Source organism: Solea senegalensis, linkage group LG18 (genome assembly GCF_019176455.1).
Source record: "Solea senegalensis isolate Sse05_10M linkage group LG18, IFAPA_SoseM_1, whole genome shotgun sequence".
NCBI lineage: Eukaryota > Metazoa > Chordata > Actinopteri > Pleuronectiformes > Soleidae > Solea > Solea senegalensis.
In genome coordinates this window covers 6,955,840-6,980,121 of record NC_058041.1, presented here as the reverse complement: position 1 = coordinate 6,980,121, position 24,282 = coordinate 6,955,840, and the positions used below count along the sequence as shown (strand labels likewise).

At 39.4% G+C, this 24,282-nt stretch overlaps 1 protein-coding gene across 1 annotated transcript; it reads left to right on the top strand.

The window, feature by feature from the left end:
- The first annotated feature begins 14,573 nt into the window (after nt 1-14,573).
- pdk2a (pyruvate dehydrogenase kinase 2a) lies at nt 14,574-22,318 on the top strand. Its single transcript, XM_044014453.1, has 11 exons — nt 14,574-14,799; nt 16,153-16,294; nt 17,015-17,086; nt 17,337-17,521; nt 18,160-18,249; nt 18,362-18,439; nt 18,797-18,873; nt 18,967-19,065; nt 19,607-19,717; nt 19,893-20,006; nt 20,869-22,318. The coding sequence occupies exons 1-11, from the start codon at nt 14,604-14,606 to the stop codon at nt 21,010-21,012; spliced, it is 1,308 nt and encodes a 435-aa protein (XP_043870388.1). The 5' UTR covers nt 14,574-14,603; the 3' UTR covers nt 21,013-22,318.
- Nucleotides 22,319-24,282: the final 1,964 nt, after the last annotated feature.

Here is a 24,282-nt window from a genome sequence, read left to right as displayed (position 1 = left end):
TTGAATAAAACACTAGTTAAGTTTACTTTATTGATCCTGCGGGGAAATTTGTATTCTTTATGGTGCAAAGGCTCAAAGGCTTTCTTTTATTGTACAGCTTCCACTTACTTTATAAATTGTAGACTTTCCTGGTAAGATTGCAGAACATTTTCAAAAAGCAGATTTATTCCAAAGGATATTGTAAGAACATGGTAATTGTACAGGAACAAACAAGGCTTACTTTTACAGTACAGTTACACCTTAATTACTGGGTAACTTGCAAGGTTTCACTTGATAATGTTTTGGAATCTATGTGGAACAAGTTCCTTATTACTGGGCAAAAATCTACTAAATACTGGGTAAATACCTGGTAATTACTGGGGAAGTATGAATTATTGCCAGGTAACACTGACACAGTAAAAACTACCTTATCTGTAACACCACTACTAATTGCCAGGAAAGTACATGGTAATATCATTGAAACAAACCATGCTTCCTTTTACAGTACAATTCCACCTTTCTTACAGGGTAACTACTCTGTAAAACTCTAATATCACCCCAATATTTACCTGATAATTATCAGGGAAATATTTGAGTTCTTGCCAGGTACCATGTTCAAAACTACACACCCTGATGGGTGGTAGAGGATTATAATCTACAGTTACCAGGAGGGTACATGGTAATACCATGGAAACAAACCACGCTTCCTTTTACAGTACAGTTCCACCTTCCTTACGGGATAACTACTCTGTAAAACTCCAATATCACCCCAATATTTACCTGATAATTATCAGGGAAATATGGGAGTTTTTGCCAGGTACCATGTTCAAAACTGCACACCCTGATGGGCGGTAGAGGATTATAATCTACAGTTACCAGGAAAGTACATGGTAATACCATGGAAACAAACCACGCTTCCTTTTACAGTACAGTTCCACCTTCCTTACAGGGTAATTCACAAGGTTTTACCTGATAATGTTTTGGAATGTACATGTTACACATTTGTAATTACTGGGTAAATACCAGTTAATATCAGCATAAATACATAGGGGTTATTGGGTAAATTGTAACTACTGGGTAATTAGAAAGTAATTACTTAGTAAATAGTTGCAAGTTATCAGGTTAATTCTGGGTAATTACCAGGTAAATACCAGAGTCATTACTACCCTCACTGTCACCACACAGGTTCATTGGTAATACATAATCAATAATAATATCATAATTCCTGGAGAAATACATGGTAGTTTGCAGTATATATCTAGTAAATACTAGGTAACTAGTTGGTATTTACCAGGTAATTATCAGATAACTACAGGTAAATATGTGATCATTTTTGAGTAAATACCTGGTAATTACCAGGTAAATACCAGGTAAGTTATTATCACCCTAACAAAGTCACATATAGACAGATTCAGCGGGTTTATAGTCTACAATATGCAATTGCAGGATATCTACCAGGTAATTTTTGGGTAAATACGTGGTAGTTGTCGGGAAAATACCAGGTAACTTGTTGGTATTTACCAGATAAATATCAGGTAAATATTTTTAACTATGGGTTTAAAATCTACAATATACATCTAAATATACATATATATCTACCAGGTAATTATTGGGTAAATGCCTGGTCGTAGTCAGAAAAATATCTTGTAAATACTGGGTAATTACCTGGTAAGTACTTGGTAATTACAATGTAATTACATTTAATTACACTGTTATTACTTAGTAAATACATCTTATTACCAGGTACTTACCTGGTAATTACCGGACCGTAAAAGGAAGGGTTACCAAACACATTTATCAAGGAACACTTCAAAAACCAGCCACTCATTTATTCTGCCGAGCCCGGGGACATATTTCAGTGAAAGTAATTTACAGCAGTCGCCAGTTGTGACTTGTATGCATCTCCTGGAAAATGGTCATTATCTCCGGTTTTCACGCAGAATGGGTGATTGCAAAATAAAAATGTTCGCACATGTGACGCACAGAAACCTGCTGCATGAATAAAAATATCTCACACAGTCTTGACTTATTTAAGGGCCAGGCTTACATGCAAATATTTTAGAAAGATACAAGCATAGCAGTACACCGTTCCCTTTTTTTAATCTCTGTCCCCTTCTTCCTTCACCCCTTGTGACCCTTAAACACTGTCCATGAATATTCCATCAGCGAGCAGAGCATCTGCTCTCCCCCTTCATTTAGTAATTCAGTCTGTGAGTAGCTTACATAAACATCCAGATTTATGGATATGAACGTTATCATGGCATAAGTGTGTGGATTCACAGCGAGGAGGAAACCGAGTGGCAGGAAACGCACAAAATGAGAGGGAAAATGTGGCATCGTAGGGAAACGGAATAGCTTTTGCATAAATTAGATGTGTGAATGATGTCAGTGCTGTTTCCAGGCAGGACACTTTCTCACTCCTGTACGTGCGCGTGCATTTTGTCACTGCCCACCGATGGTGACACTGCAGAGTGAGATAAATGACCTCGTACTCTTCTTTTTGAAACAGGGGCACGGATGCTCAAAGGAAACTACAGCTTTATCAAGCTGTGGCACAACATACGTCAGAAAAATCACAATGAGATATTTTAAAATTGTTCAGAGTGGAATAGGAAGGGTCAATCACTTTAAAGGCACTTAGAGCATTACTAAAAATCCAAAGACGACATGTAATGCAAAAGGAAGATTCTGGATCTCAGAGCTCTGTTTTGATCAATTTTACATAATTGCCCCCTTGACGCCGTCGCTGCCAGAACATCGGTACCAGACAGCAAACATCACCATCAAGGACTCGAAGTACTTGCTGTTTGTACTGTCCTGGTTCAGCTGATGCACAGTTAACGCTCAGGTAAGAGGCGAAGCACACGTTCTCTGTGGTAATAGCAAGGCAGCCCCATACTGTAGAGCTCTTATGTCAAAACAAACAAAAGAAAGCACATTTGCCTTTGAGTCACATTTGTCACCTTTTCTTTCAAAGGCGAGCGACATCGCTGAGATATCCCTGTATCCTGCTGTATGCTATATGTTGTCTCTTGTTGACTGACTTCAATCTGCCGAGGGTTTTCTAAATGTTTCTGTGTGGGTACTATTATAGTCAGAGGAAGAACAAGAATGCTGTTACTTTTTTAAAAAAGAGAACAGTTTGTTCTGTACAGTGTTGTTACTTGTTGTTTGTGACAGGTCTCATTTTGAGATTCAGTCGATGAAAACAGTGAAGTTTCAGGCCTCAAATGTTCCCAAAACAAGGACGTCATGAGCATGTTTTGTTTTCATTTATATCCATTAGTCCATCTACTCTATTAACCAGGCTTATTTGGATCTCAGCGAGTAGGTTTTCTACTTCAAAGTAACCAACAGTTAGTCATAGGACGGACAGATAGACTATACGTGACCCACAAGAATCATTTCTAATGGTTCTGGAGGGCAATGACACATGATAGCGTTATCATTTAGCGTTTAGGACTTCAAAGCTGCAGAGAGGCCGGCCCACAACCTGTGAAATGCCCTCAAGGATGACAGGTTAAACCAGTAGCGTTAGTAGGCTTTAAAGCAAGGGCTATCTAACACAAAATGACCTGGGGGCAAATGAGTGTCTCGTCTCGTCAAGAGGGGTACAGAAAACAAAAAAGCGGGCAATAGCGGGTGGGTAATATGAGCTTAAAATTCTAACGCGATATTCCATCATGATTTTTGCAAACGACGATACGCATGATGACATTTCACAGACGTTCAACCTTGTTTCACAGTGCTTTGATATAGAAGTGACGTATACTTCATAATGAAAACATATATATATGATGAAAATGAATCTTTTAATCATCATACACAGACAGAAATACATCTAAAATTAAGTAAAGAATAACATGGACTGAATGTTGTGCATTTAATGTTGTGACAATTATAACAGAATGTGCTCTTGTTTCTATTATAATAATATTACAAGCAAAGTATTTAGTATCATATGTTTAGAGGAAGAGAACGTAATCTATGGGGGGGATACTAAATTATATAACATATATATTAACAGCCTGCAAATTTCAATGACTGAGGATTTGTTTACTGATCTGAGAGCAATGGGGGGAAAAATGGAACCAAAAATGCAAACAATTTTCTTTCCCAGGTTAATAAGTAGCATCATCCAGAAGTTAGTTTGAACTTGTTTTGCTGACAACCCTGAATTCATTCAGCAGAGAAGAACACTTCCTCTGTTCTGTCCAAAGTGCCAGTGCTCCAAGACTGATTGCATCAAACGCACACACACACACACACACACACACACACACACACATTTTTGACACACTGAAGGAATTACTTAAGAGCTGCACTTCTCAAGGTCGCCTGGCACAACGCAGGTCCAAAAAACACTCCACTAAACTCCACAAATGAAATGAACACTTCAAGGGTGTGACTCTGCTAAACCTTTTGTGATTCAACGTCAGCAAACCAGGCAAAGAAAAAACACATCTTTATATAACTGAACGTTTTCCTTGCAAGACATAATAATATTATTATTATTACTTTGAAACAGAATTAGACTAAAAAGCCATTTTGTCTTGAGACTCAGCACATCATGTCTGAGGAAAAACTGCACAAACAGCACTCATCAGCACATAACAACATACATTATACAACAGCGTCAAGCATGGAGGAGCTCGCTGTGCTCCCGTTTCAAAGTGTTGGGGAGAAGAAAAAAAAAACAACAAAAAAAAACTATGATTAACGAGGGCAGGAAAACAACAAAACAAGCCCAGACCCATGAGACCGTAAAGCAGCACAGTGGTTATGCAATTGGTGATTAGAAGGTAGGATAAAGCCATGATTCACGTCCTTAAATTAGCGCCGCCAGACAGGACCCCCTGGACATAAAGAAGGAGGGTGGGCTGAGTACTTGAAATGAAGTGGATGTAATCAACTGACGTCTGAAGCTGGATGTGAAACAGGAGGGGGGAAAAAAACAGAGTTCTTAATGTAACCTGCTGACCTCTGATAAAGGTCACTGCAGAGACACTGACAGTGATTGAGTTTAATAAGCAGGCTTCTCTTAACGTGTGAAATAAAGGCATGGATCAAAGGTCTGAATTAGTGCTGGTATCTACATATTTACAGGCTGTGTCCCAATGCATGAGACATATCTGGATGAAGCTGGGTACAGACTGGTTCTCTGAGCTCATGAAAAAGAGCTTTGTGCTTCTCACAGGACAGTGTCAATAACACACTCTAATTACTGTGAAATATACAATCATCTCTCTATTTTAGCTGTTTATGATCTGTATCACATACTTAAAATACATGGGTTACAGTTTCTTTGGCCTGTTTTTAGAAGTGATGAAATGGCTGGAAATGAAAAATAATTGTTGTTAAGTGAGTTTCCTTATGACAATGCCATTTAATTTCATGTCACAAAATTGAAATAACAGCAATATATTGCTCAGCCTTAGTGTGAGTATCAAAATACTTATATAATACTATAAATGATACCACTTCCCTAAAACCAGTGACAAAAAAAACACCCTCTGCATTTCAGCACCATGTCGCTGTCCACTCTTATACCACCCGAGGCTTTTCTCTGAGGACAAGAACAGGCCTCACACTTCATACACGGCTTGTTATCTAGGGAGACTCAACATTACATGTGAATCATGATACCGAGAACCTCCACATGCAAGTTTCTCCCATGATGCTTTCACGATACGCCAGAAATGTTCCCATCAGCCCTGTTAGCACACTCCCCTTTAGGGGCTGTGTCCACGCAAATCTTTTTTTATCGTAACGGTGAAACTATGTGTTTTTTGGAAACGGGTCCCAGAGTGTTTTCATGTAGACAACCAATACGCTACTTTAGGAAAGCGATGATGTCTTGCGCTGGCATTCACTGTTGCTATCTTCGTCATCGTTGTGTTTTGAGATTGATTGGTCTTTTCTCTTTTATTTTTGTTCCTTTATTTCCTTCCTCTCCTCTGTCTCTGTCTCTGTGATTATTTACAGTATACTAAAAAAAGTTTTTGCTAACAGTGCACATGCTTTATGCGCATGCTCAACGTCTCCTTCTATGTTTTTGGTGTAGTTACAGCGCCGCGTACAGGCCTGGCATATGTACTACACCGTTTAGTGACGTTTTGGGCATTTCATGTGGATTTCCTGAAACAATGCCATGTTTCCGGAGAACTTAGACTGCCTTTTTTTAGCAGCTGTTTTGCTTTACTAGCACAGTGTTGCTGTTGACTCTGTTTGCCTTGAAATAAAAACAAATGCAGCGCACCGGATGACACAAGCTGATGGGCCTAACCAGCCTCTGACCCTGGTTTAAATGTAGATGACATTTGTTTATGTCCAGAGGTCACACACTACATGTTTATGGATAGTTTACGTACATTTTGAGGTAAAACAATCGATCTTTCAAATTCAGTTGTGGTGTTCTCAGAAAAGGCTGCATTAGCTGAGATGTTCCTGTTCCGTGTAACTCTTGGATGTTAACATGAGGCGATGAAAACAGGCCAGAGAACAAATACCCAACAGATGTAGTTGTTGGCTGACAGTATGTGCTGCAGCTGACCGTGCTCTCCATCAACTCAGAGCTGAAGTTGGAGGCTGCCCGCGGTCAGAGCATCCCTCTGTCTCTGTCTCTGTGAGGCTGATGCTGTCAAAGCCAGAGCTCCGAGTACACGCGTCTCCTTTAAGGAGATGTGTGCATCAGCTGTGGTCACTGCTAAGAAAACTGCGCGTGTAATAAATAATCACAAAGGATGGTGACGCGCATTTAATATTTAATACTTCACGTTTGGCTCATTTGGAAACGTTGTTGTTTTAATGCTCTGCTGGTGCGAGGATGAAAACATGGCTGGGTCTATAAATCCAGTTTTTTTTTTTTTCTCCCAGCAGCAAACATTGTAGCTATCCCCAATACACTGCTCGTATTATAATAAAGATGATAACTCACGCGCTACAGCTGCTTGATGTGTTGATGCCATCGTTCGGGGAGGGAATGAGAGGGAGGAGTGGGCAGAGCGACCCCTCCGGAAAAAAGCGCTCTCTTCCCCGCTGTGTCCCGGTAAAAAAAAGAAGCCCGCTGACAGTGTCCGCTGGTCCGCTCCTGTCTCCTCCTGCGCTCCTGTGGCAGCGACGAGCGGTCTGCGCCTGTAGCTGCTGCTCTGCAGGACTGAAAAGCTCAACTCACATCATCGCACACCGTGGAGTGGAGCTCCACTCGTGTGGGATGACGGGATGATGTCGCGGGAATAGCGTCAGGCTCCGGTTTTAACGAGAACATCGATGTAGCTCCCTACTGAGTCACGCTGTAATTCAGAGCGAGGGCCAAAACAACTTTCATTTCCCTTTTTCAAACCATAGATATATAGACTTTACATAATACATAACACACATAATATACTTCGTCACACTAAAAATGGAAAAGCAATAGCTCTCATAATTCCCATAAATTCTACTCATAATATATACTATATCATTCAAAAACATCTTAAAATTGGAAGATGATTCATTTTGCCAAAAAAGAAGAACATATTAATTAACAGAATGTGCTAAAATCATTCATTTTTGTTATATATTTTTTTTATGAAAATGATGGTGTATCAGCTCTCTGCTCTCTTGTGTGTTCTTGTTAAGTGATTTTCCCACAGACGTGGTTACTAAAAGCGTGAAAAGAGCAAATATCCATTTATAGCTCAAGCATACACATATACCATATGCATGCGAACAATCCAACAGTTTACATTTAAAGCCACATGGCTCGTACAATACATGTATCATCTAATGTGAAAACTCTTCACACCTCCTGTTTTCCAGACTGTGAAAAAAAAATGTCTGCATGTGACCAGAACTTGCAAAGTCTCCAATTTTGCTTAAATGGGTCAGAAAAAAGTGTCAGAAACACAATGTTTAATCCTGATTGTAGCAATTTGTTGTCCTTAATCTTTTAAACTTTCTTAAAAATTTGAATTAGTCTTCTTTAATATATCATTTCTAAATCCAGGTCAATCTGTATTCAGTAAGCACAGCATGCACATGGCAACACAGTGTGCTTTACAAAAATAACATTTTAGGATAGAATTAGATTATTATTAGATTATCTGTGAGATATTTGAGATTAAATGTGTTAATGAGGAAAGGAAAGGAAGAGAAAGGATCTTTATTGTCATTATACATCTGAAATTGTGAGGTCAGATGGAGGGTTGATCAGCGCCTCTGGGACTGAACTACAAGGGACCAACTGTGTGTCTAACATGTTTTTTTTGAAGTTTTATTGCAATTTGAAACTGCAGAATGATCTGCATCAGTGTGGTTTACATACAGAGCATCCATTAATCATGTGACTTAAATCCTTGAAGTTTTTTTTTTAAATACAGTTTAATGTTTAATTAATGTTTGAGTCCATGTAAGAATCATAATTTCTTAATTCCAACTTGAGAATCAGGCCTTGTGTTCGACTTGAGCAGTACGAACACTGCCTGATTTTCAAACATATGTTTATTGAACTTTTTTTTTAGCAAAGCACAAACATAAGAAAACAACACGATACAGACATTCAGGCAAAACAAAATAAAACAGACAACCCATAACAAAACAAAATAAGTTAAAATTAAGATAAATACATGTTTTGATGGTGGAAGGAAACCAGAGAGCACGGTGGAAACCCATGTAGACACAGGGAGAACATGCAATCTCCACACAGAAAGGTCCCAGACTGAGAATCAAACCCGGCACCTTGTTGTTGTGAGGCAACACTGCTAACCACTCACCATGCTACCCAGTTGTTGTGAAAAGATGAGATCAGTGAAGCAATTATACTTGGATGCATGTTACTGATGTAGTACAGTGAACTACAGCTTCTATTTCATGCAGCATCCAAAATGACATTACAATATTTCTCAGATTTAAGCTTCACTGATGGAGGAAAAACCTTTTTCAGTCATTATAAGTAGAGAGTCTGATGGAAGGAGGTGATATTCCAAGTGCAGCTTGGTCATAGTCTGTTTTGTCTGAACCAACTTCTGCAATCTCCCCGACTGTCTGCATAAAGATACTAGAAGGTAGAAGAAGGTCACCAATCCCATCTGAAATACTGAATCTTATGACTGTGTAGAGTCCACAGACCCATAAAAAGTCTTAACAGAAATCAGGAAGAAAATCTCCAGGTGCATCCTTCTACTGTCAATGTCAAGTTTCCTGTGGGAGCAGATGTGAGTGATGGATTCATCATCGACGCTCGAGCCTCTGGAAACACTTTCCTCCACCTTCTGTCAACATTTACTGCGAGGTACATATACGTGCCTCACAAATCACATCTTTTCACAACTTTCCCAGACACCGGTGTTTCGCGATAAGACGGCTGCGTCATCTGAGAATTTGATGACACCGTTAGAATGAATGGTTGGTGTGCAGGAGAGCAAAGATGACTCGCATCAATGACGTGCACAGCCATAAACTTTATATATAGATATACTTAGGGAATTTAATCATTTGTAGCATTTCTGTCGCACTGCTTTTAATATCATTACAGTGACACAGCATTATCTGCCCTCATCGCGTCATATATTATCACTGTTAAGGCATTAAAGCCTATACTTTATGTAGTAATTATTATGTAGTGTTACATTAATTCACTCATGGAAGTTCACTCAAAGAGTATTGACTCTAACCAAATAACCTTATTTTTCTGTCTTATTTCTTAATTGTTGAGTAGTTGAGTAGTAGTCTGACTAATACAGTATGTATTGAACAGGTTATAAGGGTTGAAACGCTTTGTTTATCCATCGATAAACTGATTGATAAAATGCCTCCTTCTGTACAGCGGCCTCATGCTGATTCATGTGGAGCAATACAGTACAAAAACAACTGTGTTATCAATCTTTTATATTAGTTTTAAATGACTCGTGGTGATGCACATGCGCTTGAAATGTGTTTATTGGAAAACGGAGATTAAACAGTGGTTTAATCTCATTAATTTGAATTAAAACATAATTTAAGGAAGGTTATGGATGCTTTCGAGGATGCTGCTGTGTAAAACTCTGGATATACATTTCTAAGGATGTTGCTTTTGTTTCTACCTAGACATTTTCTTGATCCGTTTTGGACCACCCAGCGTCTGTTTATGATACGAGCAAAAGCATCACATTCTCTTCATCAAATAAACAACAGACATGTGGGTGTTTCTTATATAACATATCCTACATATAAAGAGCTGGGTTTTTTCACTGATTCATTCACGTTATTCACTGCTGCTTATTCTTTCTGGTCCTGACACCAGGCCAGCAAACAGTGGGCAGAAGAAAGAGGGAAAAATCGTCACTGCGAAGGCTTCAGGCAGCACATGAAGTCTGCTATAAAAGAAGTGATGCAAACAGAACCCGAACTCATAAAGCAGCAACAGTCATTCACTTCCCTGCGCCGCTTACTGTGTTTACGACTCCATCTTTCATCCCAAACAAATAAATTCCTTTTAAAGAAACATTAGGTTGACGTTTGATCTTAAACTTTAACATGTTTCAAGTCTTAATTGTGTTTTGTAAATGCTAAAGAGATGTATATTTAAAGAAAAACAGCTTGAGGGGAAACACAACAGTTCTGTAAATGTCAGAAATGTACAGCGTTTTCGTGCAATAGCTCAAAGGCTCAGTACATTTACAAATCAATAGAATATAAATGTTACTTAAAGGTTACATGGATTGCTCCTGTTATACAACAAGACTGAGTATATCATTAAAAATGATTAAAAAAATCACCGTGTGGAGATTTGAAAGAACTGGACTAAGTGTTGTTGACCTTGCCCTTTGATTTTTCAGCTTTTCAGTGATTTTTATTGAAGCACAGTTTTTTGTTCAGTTAAATTCATGTTCATATTTTTCTTGCACTTGTGTCTTTGTTCGCTCGCGGCAGTTCCTTTCCAAAGATTACAATGACCCTGAAACGGCTCCATTCACAGGCTTGATTAGAGGAACCTTGTCGCTCCTGCCTTTTTCTTACTTATTGCAGCCGTCATTCATCACTTCATGAATAGGAGCTCCAAACGCTGATTACAGACAAACTGTAAAAATGTATCAGGGTTGATTGAATATTTAACAATTTTATTATTCAGTACGGGAGAATTTGATGTTGCATCGTGTGAAGTGCTAAATGAACTGGCCTTAGGTCTCTCTAATGGACCATTCAGTGAGAGGAAATTTCCATATGGGACTTGTTGTCTGCTGTCTCACTCTTGAACCACTATGCCACTGATAAAGTGTCCTGTTCTATCCTGCTGTGAGGAAAGGGAGCTTACCACTGCTGGGAATATAGGCAGAAAATAGAGAGCGGAAAAGTACTGGGGGCAAACAAATAACCCCATCCCCCCACCCCCACCTCCGCCATACCCATTCCCTGCACCCAACTCCTGACCAGTTTAGAAATGGCCCATTAGCTGTGTCTCCAAGACTCAACAGGACAGCATTTGGCAAACATTCTATCCATTGGTTTGTTAAAGGTACACTTGCAGAGACATTGTCATTCAGTGATGTCCTGATTTGACTTTTTTATTTTTTTTATTTTTTACTTGTTCCATCATCAAAACTCATGATATCTGCTAATCCTGAGTATTGATCTGGGTCTCCACTAAAATCAGGATTACTAAACCACAACTAAAGCCTTGCGAACTACTAGCTAGTTTGCATTAGTAGTTTACTCTTGTGCTCTTTTCCCCACATTACAAATCTGCATACAACACATGAATCAATGTTGATCTACTGATACATATCGAGTGTTAATGTAGGAGCCATACAGTATATTCATTTGTACTTTCTGGGTTTATTCCTCCTGAACATCGGGGGGCGTAATGGTAAAGGCCGAGGCTAAGTTCATGTCACTGATCACAGTTTTTGATTGTCCTCGGAAGACCTGTGTGGGACGTTTAAGGTTTAAAGACTTTGTGTGTCAGTTTCTCAGAGTTACATCAGTATAGCGGCTGAAAATGGGACTTTAACATTCCATGTACAGTGAGTTTACCTTGTGCGATTATTGCTCAAGAAACAATGAAATTACTGGGGGAAAGCTCAGTGTGACAGAGGTAACTGAGAGTGAATGTGTTTGTGCACGTGTGTGTGTTCTTGTAAGCGTCTCTTTGTGAGGACCAAAAACACCAGTAGGGAGGAGAAGACTTGGTTTCAGGGTTAGGGTGAGAGATTTAGTTGTGATGGTTAAGGGGTTAGGGTAGGAAATGCATTATGTCTATGAGAACCTTCAGCTGAGTGACACTTTTTTTATATATATATGTTCCTGCCACACACATTGAAATGCGTCGCATGACAAGTATCTTTTGCAGACATTTGCACACGACTACGAGCAAAACACACACAAAAAATGCAGACACTGTGTGTGTCATATTGACAGCTTTTATCACTAAAGGATCGAAATAGCTTGCAGGTGTGACAAGATTAAACTCTGTCAGAGCATGAATGCAGGTAGTGTAGTGCAATGAAGGTGAAACCGACCAAAGTGTGATTTGAAAATAATATAATTAAAATCTGTATTGTTCTTGTCTGGCAGGGATCAGCTTGTTTAATAGTCCGCTGTCAGAGAGCACAAGAGAAATAAAATATTACATTTTTCAGTGACGTGTTACTGCAATGTCATTCCAGGAAAGACCCATGTGACCTTTTCCTGCCTTGTGCTTTCTTTTTTTATACATTTTCTAATGTTTTCTTGTCATATGTGAGCTTATTTGTATTATTTCATGTGATTAAGGGCTCCATGTGTGTCTAACTGGTGTGTTTTTTTGTTTGTTTTATACACTTTCTGTCAGAAATTGAACAGAGTCTGTCTCCAAAAGAGTCTGTGGTCCGACCTTGGCTTCTTTTACTCCACATAACGCAGAAAGCGTGACCCCCCCATTGGTAATACTGACACATTCGTTGCTTATGTCACAGGAAATTTGACCTGGACACTCTGTTCCCTGACAAGCGTTTCTGTTTGGAAGCATTGGTTGCACGTTTCAGGAGGATGATTCACAGAGGGTGAACGTATGTCCGTCAACAGTGGGGAGTGTGACTGTGTTATCATGCAGATGACGACAAAGAAGCGTTTGTTTACTCCAAACTGAGCTCTTTTCCATGCCATGCTCATACAGAGTTTGTGGAAATCAAAGGTGAAGACTGTGAATTCAAGCCAGGTTAAAAATGTGCCAACAACAGGAAGACAGTAGTGTTCGAACAAAGGCAAATCTTTCTCAAAAATGAACACTGGAAAGATTCAGAACCTTGAGAAAACCTGGGAAAAGGTCTATGTCTCCAGGTGAAAGGCAAGGCAAGTTTATTTGTATCGCACCATTCTTACACAAGGCAATTCATAGTGCTTTACAGAAGCAAGCAAATACATTGGATATTAAAACAAAATCAATTTAAAAAGAAATAAAGAAATAAGAAATAAAAACAATTTATAACATTGAAACATTTTTAATCAAGCAGACAAGAATTGTTCATCTGTTCTGTGTTTGCCCTCCCTTATGTGTCCTCGATGTGAAAGTCACAGGGCTTTACACTCCCACTCACAAGTGCTCTTTACTCCCTTTAACTCAGAGAAACACCAAATAGAAAAAGCCTCTGTTAACTCAAAATTAATAAAACATTGGGATGTAATTTAAAATCATTAAACATCATTAAACAAGCAGATGTGAAAGTTAAAGTGGTTAAAATTGGCAACATCAGAAAGCTGCAGTAAACAGTAATGTTTTCAACCCGGATTTAAACAAGCTGACAGTTTGTGCACACCTCAGGTGTTCAGGGAGCTTGTTCCACAGGTGAGGACTATAGAAGCTAAATGCAGCTTGGCCCTGCTTGGTTCTGACCCTGGGGACTCTGAGTAAACCTGTCCCTGATGACCTGAGGGGTCTGGATGCTTCATACCCAACGAGCAGCCCAAGACAGTACAGGATTTTAAACACGGTCCTTTGACACACAGGGAGCCAGTGCAGTGATTTAAGGACAGGTGTGATATGGTCCATTTTCTTGCTGTTGCTCAGGACTCTGGCAGCAGACAAGGTCACATTTACCCATGCACCTGTAGCATATTTTCTGTCTTGTTATGGAAACACAATAAATGATGCAGAAAAATATTGAATGACCACTAGTTTGTCATTGTGTGGTGATTAACTATTGACCAACTGGTCATTATCTAATAATTAGTCAATAATCAGTTAATCCTTTGGTGACTTCCCTGTTTTAAAGTGTTACAACAATACTTCAACAATCCAATGATGCGGCAAATATTGATTGGCACAGTTGTTTAAGTGCTGGATCACTTCAGGCCAAAACTCTTCCGTATTTGAAATGTCTTACTTTGTCAAACATATTTTTACTCTGTCATGGTTAGTTTAGAAGATGAAGGGATGGTAAAAATGTCCAAAGTCACCGTTGTACATGTCACAACAGTATTATTGTTGTTACTGGAAATCTATTACACAATCAGAAAAAGAAAAAAAAACACAAGTGTTCCCAGTCTGTAAACGATCCCAACAAACCCCGCCCCCCGGGGATTCCTATTGGCCATCAGGAGCACGTAAATAAACAGTTGCGCCCCGTGATTGGCTGGAGCTCCTGTGGATGTCCTGCAGCTGCTTCGCCACTGACTCCTCATTCGGAGGCATGTTCGCGAGGACGGTTCGGCTCGGGCGAGTTGCGCGGACCCTCAGGTTTGGACACAGAGGAACATTTGCAGCAACAATGAAGCTCGTCAGGTTTATCATGAAGAATGCTGCTTTGGCCAGTGTGCCCAAACATATCGAGCATTTCTCCAAATTCTCCCCGTCGCCGCTCTCCATCAAGCAGTTTATTGATTTCGGTGAGTACTGCTGCACTGCTGGATAATAATGTGGTGTAGCGTGAAATGCTGCTGGAGCCGTTTTGTGTGTTTTGCAGAACTGCAGGTTGTGCGGGCTTGCCCCTGTGAAGGCTGGGCTCTGAGGCAGCAGAATAGTGCTCATGACTGCACAGAGTTGCGTCAGCTCAGTTCGTTGTCCTGTCTGGACACTGTCCCCGTGAGAATCAGCTGTTGTGCAAAATCTGCACATAAACAGACACAAACACTGATATTAGGTTGCGCTGTTACTTTTTTAATGTATGTACATATATATATATATATATATATATATATATATAAAGAAAATGATTGAAGGTCATGAGTTTCTCACATCTGCAATTTGCCAACAGTTCAAAATTCAGGCTACATCCAAACAACCCCAACCTTTATTTCTACAGGTTAATTGCTTTTGTGCACCTGGGCTGAATTTTCTAAACAATATATAATGTCTATGTACTGCACAAATACACGTCATGTCTGTCTCCCGAGTTTTCATTTTGAGTTATTTACAGATTCCCGAATTGTAGTTTCTAAGCCTTCCAATAATGTCTAACACATGGCAATCTACAAATATTTGAAGCATTTGAATGTCAGCACTCCTCAAATTAGTTTTGTGAGAAAACCACTCTGAAGGTTTGCATACAGCAGTGGAGATATTAGCTTAGAGGCATTGTTGGGATGCAGTTGGAACATCAGTTGCCCCATTTTAGTGGAAAAAAACATTAGAATGATCTATTTTTGCACACACACACACACCAATTATTGATAGTGAATTTGACCTCTGCATTTAACCCATCCTTATTACACACCAGATGGGCAGCACTTATCTTCTAATGGGGGGATTGGATGCCATGCTCAGGAGCACCCTGACATTTCTGTCCTGCTTGGGTCTGGTCAGTCAAAACATCGTCCTCGATTCAACAAGTTCCCGTCATGTAACTCCTTTTCAGAAAAACATCCACGGGTGATAGTAACACAGAAAACTGAACTTGTTGTCTTCGCCAGCAGCAGTTGTGCAGTTACATTATTATTATTATTATCATTATTACCATTATTATTGTTATGTTTATTATTATTAATAATTATATTTGTGCAAACAGAGGGGATGTTGATTTTAGCCTCTGGGCAAATTACATTTGTTAAAAAAAATGTTCATTTTCATCACCAGTGACTTTAAATTAAAATATTATTCACTCACTCACATCCTCTACTGCTTTATCCTCCACATGAGGCTTGCAGAAGGTGGTCAATTTAGAGTGTCTTTGTTTTATTATCTTATTAAACTCACAGATAGAGGCTGTACATGACTTTGGTTTTGTCTCTGTGTCTACTCAGGTTCCATCAACGCTTGTGAGAAGACGTCCTTTGTCTTTTTGAGGCAGGAACTCCCCGTGAGGCTTTCAAACATTATGAAGGAAATCAACCTCTTGCCTGATAAACTGCTCACAACACCGTCTGTGCAAACGGTCCAGAGCTGGTAAGTCAAACAGAGGGATGTGGATATATGCATTGCTATGTTATATTATTATCCAACCTCTTTGGAAAGTGTTTACAGTACTGTGCAAAAGTCTATTGTTGAAGATATTTTTCAACATGAATGTTTTAAGATGAATAAGTTTTACGAGCTGTCGTTCAGGTATAAGGGTAGATCACACCAAACTGTTGACACTTACACGTACTCTTACTGTATACATACTTCCTGTGTTTTCTGGAAGCATTGATAAATGAACAAATCCAACTGTAGCCTGAGTCTGTAGCACAGTACTGTATCAAAACACAACAGAGGAAAATATGCATGTGGATTTCAGCCACTGTGATAATCCACTGAAACCACTTCAGCCTCTGTGTTCCATCCACTCGTGACTGAGAGGTAAACAGCCATAGCTCATGACTTGTTTACTGCTCTATATTTCCTCACTGTGTCAACATCAGGCTCAGTATTTGAAAAGCAGCCGATGACCATGCCATCAAGAGTGGGGGAGGTGCTTTCAGCTGTGAACTTTACCCTAGTTTCTCGTCACGAGTCACATGACCTTGTTTTCAACGGGTCTGTTGTTCTTTCCAGTGTGAGAAATGCAAGCTGACAATAATGTCTTTGGATTAGTAAATAGAATTGCTTCTTTTTATTTTACGTGAATGATTTGTTTGTTACTTTGCATTTTAATGGATGTCTCTGTGTGTTTATGACTTTTGTCAGGTACATCCAGAGTTTAATGGAGATCCTGGAATTCTTAGACAGGCATCCTGACGACCACAAAGTCCTGGGAGAGTAAGTTTCAAATGTGTGTCATTCTGAACTGCTGGCTTGTGATCGGATTTCATGTTTTAAAGAGACTCGGCGTTCCATGTACACTCAGGCTCCCTTTACACCTGGCATTAGACTGCATTTTCTGTCATCGGACAGTATTGAGTCACATGCATTTACAACGTCAGATTTATACTCGATTACAGTCATCCCCTCACGTGTCACCTTCCCTTCACAACTCATGGCTGGATGTCTTTTTGTCCGTCCTTCCCAGGTTTGTCGATGCCTTAGTTACCATCAGAAACAGACACAATGATGTCGTGCCAACCATGGCCCAGGGCATCATAGAGTACAAAGAGGCCTTCCCCCAGGACCCAGTGACCAACCAGAACATCCAATACTTTCTGGACCGGTTCTACTTGAGCCGCATCTCCATCCGTATGCTCATCAATCAGCACAGTGAGCATAGTTTATTTTTACCCGTTGTATTATTCGTTAGAATGTGGATTATACAGAAATTAGAATATGTCATAATTCAAGTCAAACGATAGTAACATATGCATAGAAAAGCATTGCATTGTTCATGTCACCTTGTTTATACAATACAGGATGTGTCACAAATAAGAGTCTTGAATTAGCACATTAGTAAGACAGCATGCGTCTCATGCCGGCAAACTTTAAGAGTACTATTAGTTACTGTCAGCTTTTAGAGGTGACTCCAGTCATGTGAAACAAAAGATTGTTGATTCATATCATTGTTATGATAATGTGGTGTTAGGAAACTACTGTTGCATGAGGGGAATGTTTTTGACCGATTTGACATTTAAATCTTACGTTCATGCCATTATTATCTTTCATTCATCTCTAAAACTGTATAACTGTTGAATAGCTGTCAAACACACCAGCAGCAATGAAAAGCTGTTAAAAGTTAACATTAAATGCCGTTTGACACATTGCTTCATGTTAAAGGTGTTTTCACTCATTTTTGACCTAATCTTGTAAAGACAAATCCAGCTAACAGGTTTTGGTACTGAAATACAGATACACAACTGGATGCTCTTTGATTAATGTGTGTGTTTTTTTGTTGTTCTCTGCAGCTCTTATTTTTGATGGCACCACCAACCCCGTTCACCCCAACACCATTGGCAGCATTGACCCTCACTGTCAAGTCGCAGATGTAGTTCAGGGTAAATATCAAATTATGTTTGATAAATTAAAGTCATCAGATAACCTGTCTGTCTCTTTTGGCTGTAAATATCACAATATCTCACCTTCTTGTATCTCCCTGCTTTTTGTCAGATGCCTTCAATAGTGCCAAGATGCTGTGTGACCAGTACTATTTCCGCTCCCCTGACCTGATTCTACATGAGATGAGCCGTAAGATCACACTGTTTTAATTCAGCAGATTAAATGCCGTCCCAATGGGGCAGACGTCCTCGTAGTCGGTTGGTGATATTTTAAATTTAGAACAAACAAAGCCAGCCCTTCTGTGTATACATACAGTGTAAGTGGTCTTAAGTGAGCTTGCATTCAACCAGATGGATTTGACGGGTTTCTAATTATAGCACTAAGCCGTTACTTTGTGGACACACACACACACACACACACACACACACACACTTTCCTCTCCATCATCATGAACCATAAAGCAAGTGCGAAGCAGAATCATTTGCCACCTGTGGAATTAAAACCTAGTGGTGAATGAAATGAATATTGTTTTCCCTCCCTGTGCAGGTAAGACCAAGAACCATTCAATAAGCATGGTATACGTGCCCTCTCACCTGTATCACATGCTGTTTGAGCTCTTCAAGGTATGTACAGTACACTCAAATGAAATGTACAATGATTTCCAAGAACCCTGTTAAAAGGCACTTATTTTGCCATAATTTCCCCCTTTCTTGTAGAATGCTATGCGAGCCACCATTGAGACACATGAGAGCAGCAACAACCTACCACCCATTAACGTCCTGGTATCTCTGGGAGGCGAGGACATGTCCATCAAGGTGGGTTGAAAATTACAACATGGATGAATAATGTCATTTTTCGGTTGTACATTATAGCCAATACTTTATTTATAGTGCACATTTTGTTCCAGAGGCAAGACCAATAGATACTAAATGCCTGTGAGACTATACAGTATGTGTCTCAAAGGATATGTAAAACACACAACGCACTGTTTAGACCCTCATTTTAGCCCATGGTAAAAATAGCAGCTCCTTCCCCAGCTTTGTTTTTGCAAAGTGTGTCTGTGGTTTTGCATTCTGTTTCCTCCCATCATATTCAGTGCACACACTAATAGCTGGTGTATTACACTTTGAAATGGTCTACAGTAATGAGTGGGATTTCTTCACCTGTGAATATGAAATTTTTTTTTGTTTCATTCAGTTGAGTCATTAAAGTAAATTACCACCACAACTCTTCACCAAAACTTCACCATCACTAACAGGCACTGACTGGTAATTCCTCCATGTTCTCATGCTCAAGGCCTCACATCATCCTCTGTCTTTGTCCTCCACCCCCCTCTATTTCTGCCCCCTCCTGTAGGTGAGTGATAAGGGCGGTGGTGTCCCATTTCGGAGGATCGAGAAACTTTTCAGCTACATGTACTCCACTGCTCCTGCTCCACAGATAGGAGAATACACACGGCCTCCACTGGTAAGTAGAGGAATAAGAATAACACGTTTCGAGTGTTAATATATTTTACATTTAATCTTTTTTATTTAGACTCTTACCTCTTTAAAGTTTGGTTTCCTTTTAACAAGCAAACCTGTTAGTTACACTTGCTTGTAATGTGACATTCAAAAATCTTGATCTCCCCTCCATTATTCAGGCTGGCTTTGGCTACGGTCTGCCCATCTCTCGTCTCTATGCCAAGTATTTCCAGGGGGACCTGCAGCTTTACTCCATGGAGGGTCACGGCACAGATGCTGTCATCTACTTGAAGGCAAGCCAGACGTGTTGGTCTTGCATGAAACTGTAACTGGATGTCAAGAGCTTAAACGGCCTTAGACAATTGTCTAAATGGCTGACATAATGGTCATGCTGGATGCATGTGCAGTATGTGACAGCTGCAGTGATGATCTTGTGCAGCTCAGGGAGCGTCTCTGTGTTCTGCTATGTTTTATATAGGGTTTTTTCTTTGAAAATTCATTCAAATATACCATTAAATCCTCTAAATACTCCTCTGCACTCAATACCAGGACTCTTCAGGATACAGCTGCACATTTCTGTTAATGAATGGATTCAGGGAACTGAAAAGTTGGAGCGTTTTAACTTCGGAACCCGAGCAGCGCATGTTGCGTTTGTATTATGCAACATATTTAGGCACTGACATTGTGAATAAATATCGTCTTCATTGTCTATTTTTGCTGCAGCTCATGGTAAAAATAAATGAGACTTCCACTGACAAAAAGAGCTTTACAGCTCTCGCAGCCAGTGTTTGCCAAAATGTTACCTTTGTTATTTACAAACTGAATTCTGGAGACTTGAAGAGTCAGTTCATTATGTTCCTGGCTTCAGTTATAGCCAGAGGCCTGTTTTTCAAGTTGCTCATTATACATTTGGCTGACTTTTGACAATACATTGTATAAGGAACACTTTTTTGTCCATGAGTGAAGAATTTAAAGCTGCAGTCAGTCATTTTTGGTGATTTTTGTTGTTGTTGTTGTTATTTGTCTTGTAGAGCTGATATTGTTAATCAGCTTCAATGTCATAGATGTATGTTTTATATTTAAGTTATATACTACAACAACATTTTGACGTATCACCATGGATACTAATAACACTGTGGCTTCTTGTCTCTTCAGGCTCTGTCCACAGACTCCATTGAGAGGTTGCCGGTGTACAACAAAACTGCTCTCAAGAACTACAAAGTGAGTCAAGAGGCTGACGACTGGTGCGTGCCCAGCAAAGAGCCCCTAGACCTGAGCACCTATAAGGTGGCCAAGTGAAGATGCCTTCAAACCAGGGAACCTCCAGAATATCTGTCTTCATAACTCTGCGTCATTGCCTGCTCAAGCAGATTGGGGATGATCTGGTTTTAGCATTAGCATGCTCATGTTCCTGTTGTCCTTCCGGTTCTTCATAAGGGAAGTACACAGATCGGAAACAGCTCCTGACAGAGAACAATTTACACCATCACCTTTCAAAATGTAGCTCCAACATTGCTTAGCATCAGGGGGGGAATGTGTGTGTTTGTGAGTGGACACAGGGCTCAGAGTCACTCCCAGGTCGGGAGAGATGGAGGCCACGCCCAGCATGCTTTGGGATTCATGTGATTCTGACAAATGCAAGTTAAGGCTTGACTTTTCAAGTAAAGCAAATTTTTCATTTAAACAGGGGGGAAAAACCTGTTGTCGAGCATTTGAAACAGATTCACTAATGACATTAAGATACCTTTGGTGGAATGACTCTTCAGTTTGGCATTTCAAAGAACAAAGAAGCAAAAATGATGACTTCCTTTTTTTCTGTCTTAATCTCCAGTTAATCTTATCTCCGCTGTTTTACACCGCCCACATACAAGTGTGTTAATATCTGAGATCATTCAGACTACAGACATACTCTGCCTAAACCTGCAAAAAGCCAAGCAGTGTTGGAAGTTTAAAGATGGCGTCTTCTGTAGGAAATGCCACCCAAAGCTTTACAGTAGCAATATTGCCCAAAGGCACATTCATTGAAATGACTTGAACAATTTAAACAGATACATTTGATGCACTTTGTTATGTTTAAAGTGCTATACTAACATTGAATTCTTCACCAAATGTATGACTTGTGTGGATTTGTGTTGGGGATTTTGATATTTCACTCCAATTGATAAGATATTTTGTTATCTTTAAAGTCAGCTTTTTGGACCAGCCGGAATACAACAAGCTGTCCTGTGTGTGGATTTGCATTAATTGCAGAGGTTATTATGTAATAGAAACTACAGCACCACAGGGCCCAAGCTCTTTTTGCTTCAGGCAGATTTTAGTAGGAGCTGTAAAACTCCAGGAGACAATTCAGGCTGTGCTTGAGTTCTGTACCGGTCAGTGATCCTGTGAGGAGAGGCCAGTCTCACATCGTTTATTACGCATTTGGCAAAATGAAGATAAAATGCTTTGGGTCCACGTGTGTTCAAGATGAGTATTATTTTTTTCTTCTGTTGTATTTATCTTTGACCATATAGTATGTGAAATGTTATTTTTATAGCTACACACTGTGACTGAAATGATTGTAAATACTGTAAATACAGTCCAAATGATTAAAAAAATAATAACATTCTCCGTGCAATGTGTTACCTCATATTATGCTTGTGGGATTAGACTGCACTTGACTCTGTTGTTAAGGGGATTATATTAGAGTTTCTACCCTGCAGCGATTCCAGCGAACAATGCTGAGGCACATGAAATTTGTGCTGTGGACATGGACACACAGGATTTGCCAGTAGATGTCTCCTTGAATGTATGAAGACTCAAGCCCCTATTATGCCACTGAAGTGCACTGGATTTCTTAGCCCAGAGCCTACTGGGATAGAGGTCGTCACCACAGAGGAACAGACAAGTGTGCTTGAGATCAAGGGGAATAAGAGACACATGCAGCTCATGGGTTCACAACTCAAGTCATTAATAAAAATAATAATAATAATAACCGGGAAGCAGCTATTAAATAATGATTCAATTAGAGATTTAGTGGAGGAAAGGTCGGTGCAATGGCAAAAGCAAACTGTTGTTTGCTTTTCCCTATGTGTGTTACCTTACTTTCACTCTTACTGTGTGTCTCTGCCCTGGATATAACCGACTGCCCCAGCCTGTAGCCTCTGCTGTCATAGCATCTACACTAACAGCCATAGTCCAATATTTGATTGTGGGAAGGAAAAAACAAATAAAACTGGCAAAGTACACCTTTTACTCTGTGTTTCCGAAGATGTGTGTACATCATACACAGACACACAAACAAGAGTGTGAGTCTTTGTTGCCAGCTGCTCGCTCATGGGGGAATGGATGAAACCAGTGTAGACTGGCTTTTTTTATGGAAAGTGTCCAGAAATAACTTTTTTTATGATCCCATTAAAAGATTCACTTGACTTGACAAGGGAGTAAATGACTCAGCTTGGGCTATTTGACATATTATCTCTCTGTCTGTGTGTGCGTGTGTTTCATTGAGACCTCCCCGTCATTGAACAAGTCAAATATTGGTTAAATAATAATAAAAAACTAAATATCTTGTAATATTTGATCTCTTAAACCCATCTTAATATGCAATATAAATATAATATTTTATTCCTGTGGTTTAAGTTCAATGGTTTATTGTACGTTTTTTTTCAAAGTGCTGCAGCACACGTGAATCAGGTTAAAAAGTCAAATTTCACATCACAACAATGCTGTGGTCGCCCTCTAGTGGTCTGTTTAACAGAAACAAACACTTCTTCAGAGGATTAGTTTGCACCTGCACTTGTAGAAGGATGTTATTAATGTTATAAATCCTTAAAAATGAGCAGAGTTTTCTGTATGTGATATATTTTGTCCAATGTGTCATTTTGGCATCAACTGAATGATTCCCAGCTATTTTAACAGTGTCATCATTATTTTTCCTCCAGTTTAATCAGCAAGACATCTTAAAGGTCAGTCTTATTATAAAGTATATACCACTTAGTTGAAATAGAATCTACATCTATATCTACACATCTGAATAAATAGAAATTCAGATGTTGGATTTTTACACTTTGTCCATCTGTGAAGTAATTACAATGAAAAAAAGGACAACTTTCAAACTTCTGCCACTTACTCTGCCGACCACACAAACTGACTCATACAAACTCTGTGTTTGCAACGCGTCTGTGAAAAGTAACACTTGACTGAGAGGCAAAAATGCTGTGAACAATAACAACGGGTAATAGTCTTTTGTTTGAGGATCACTGTCAGATATACAGTACAAGGTCACACTACCATAAGGAGGTATGTGTTTGTTGTGAGTGGAATATGCATTTTGAGGTGACACTGTAGTAATAAATACAGTATTTTAAATGATCCTTTTTTTATCCTCTCAGTGTCTTTTCCTGGTGAACTCCTCACACAGCGCCCAAACCAACAGTCTTTGTGATTGCACACAAAGGAACAATCACTAAATCACTATAATACTCTTATTATTACTGTTATTTACTTCTTCCACTAGTAGAAAATATAGGTAAGCTTTGCAGCTTCATTTTGTGCTTCTGTCATTTGTACATTGATCTGCTAAATAAT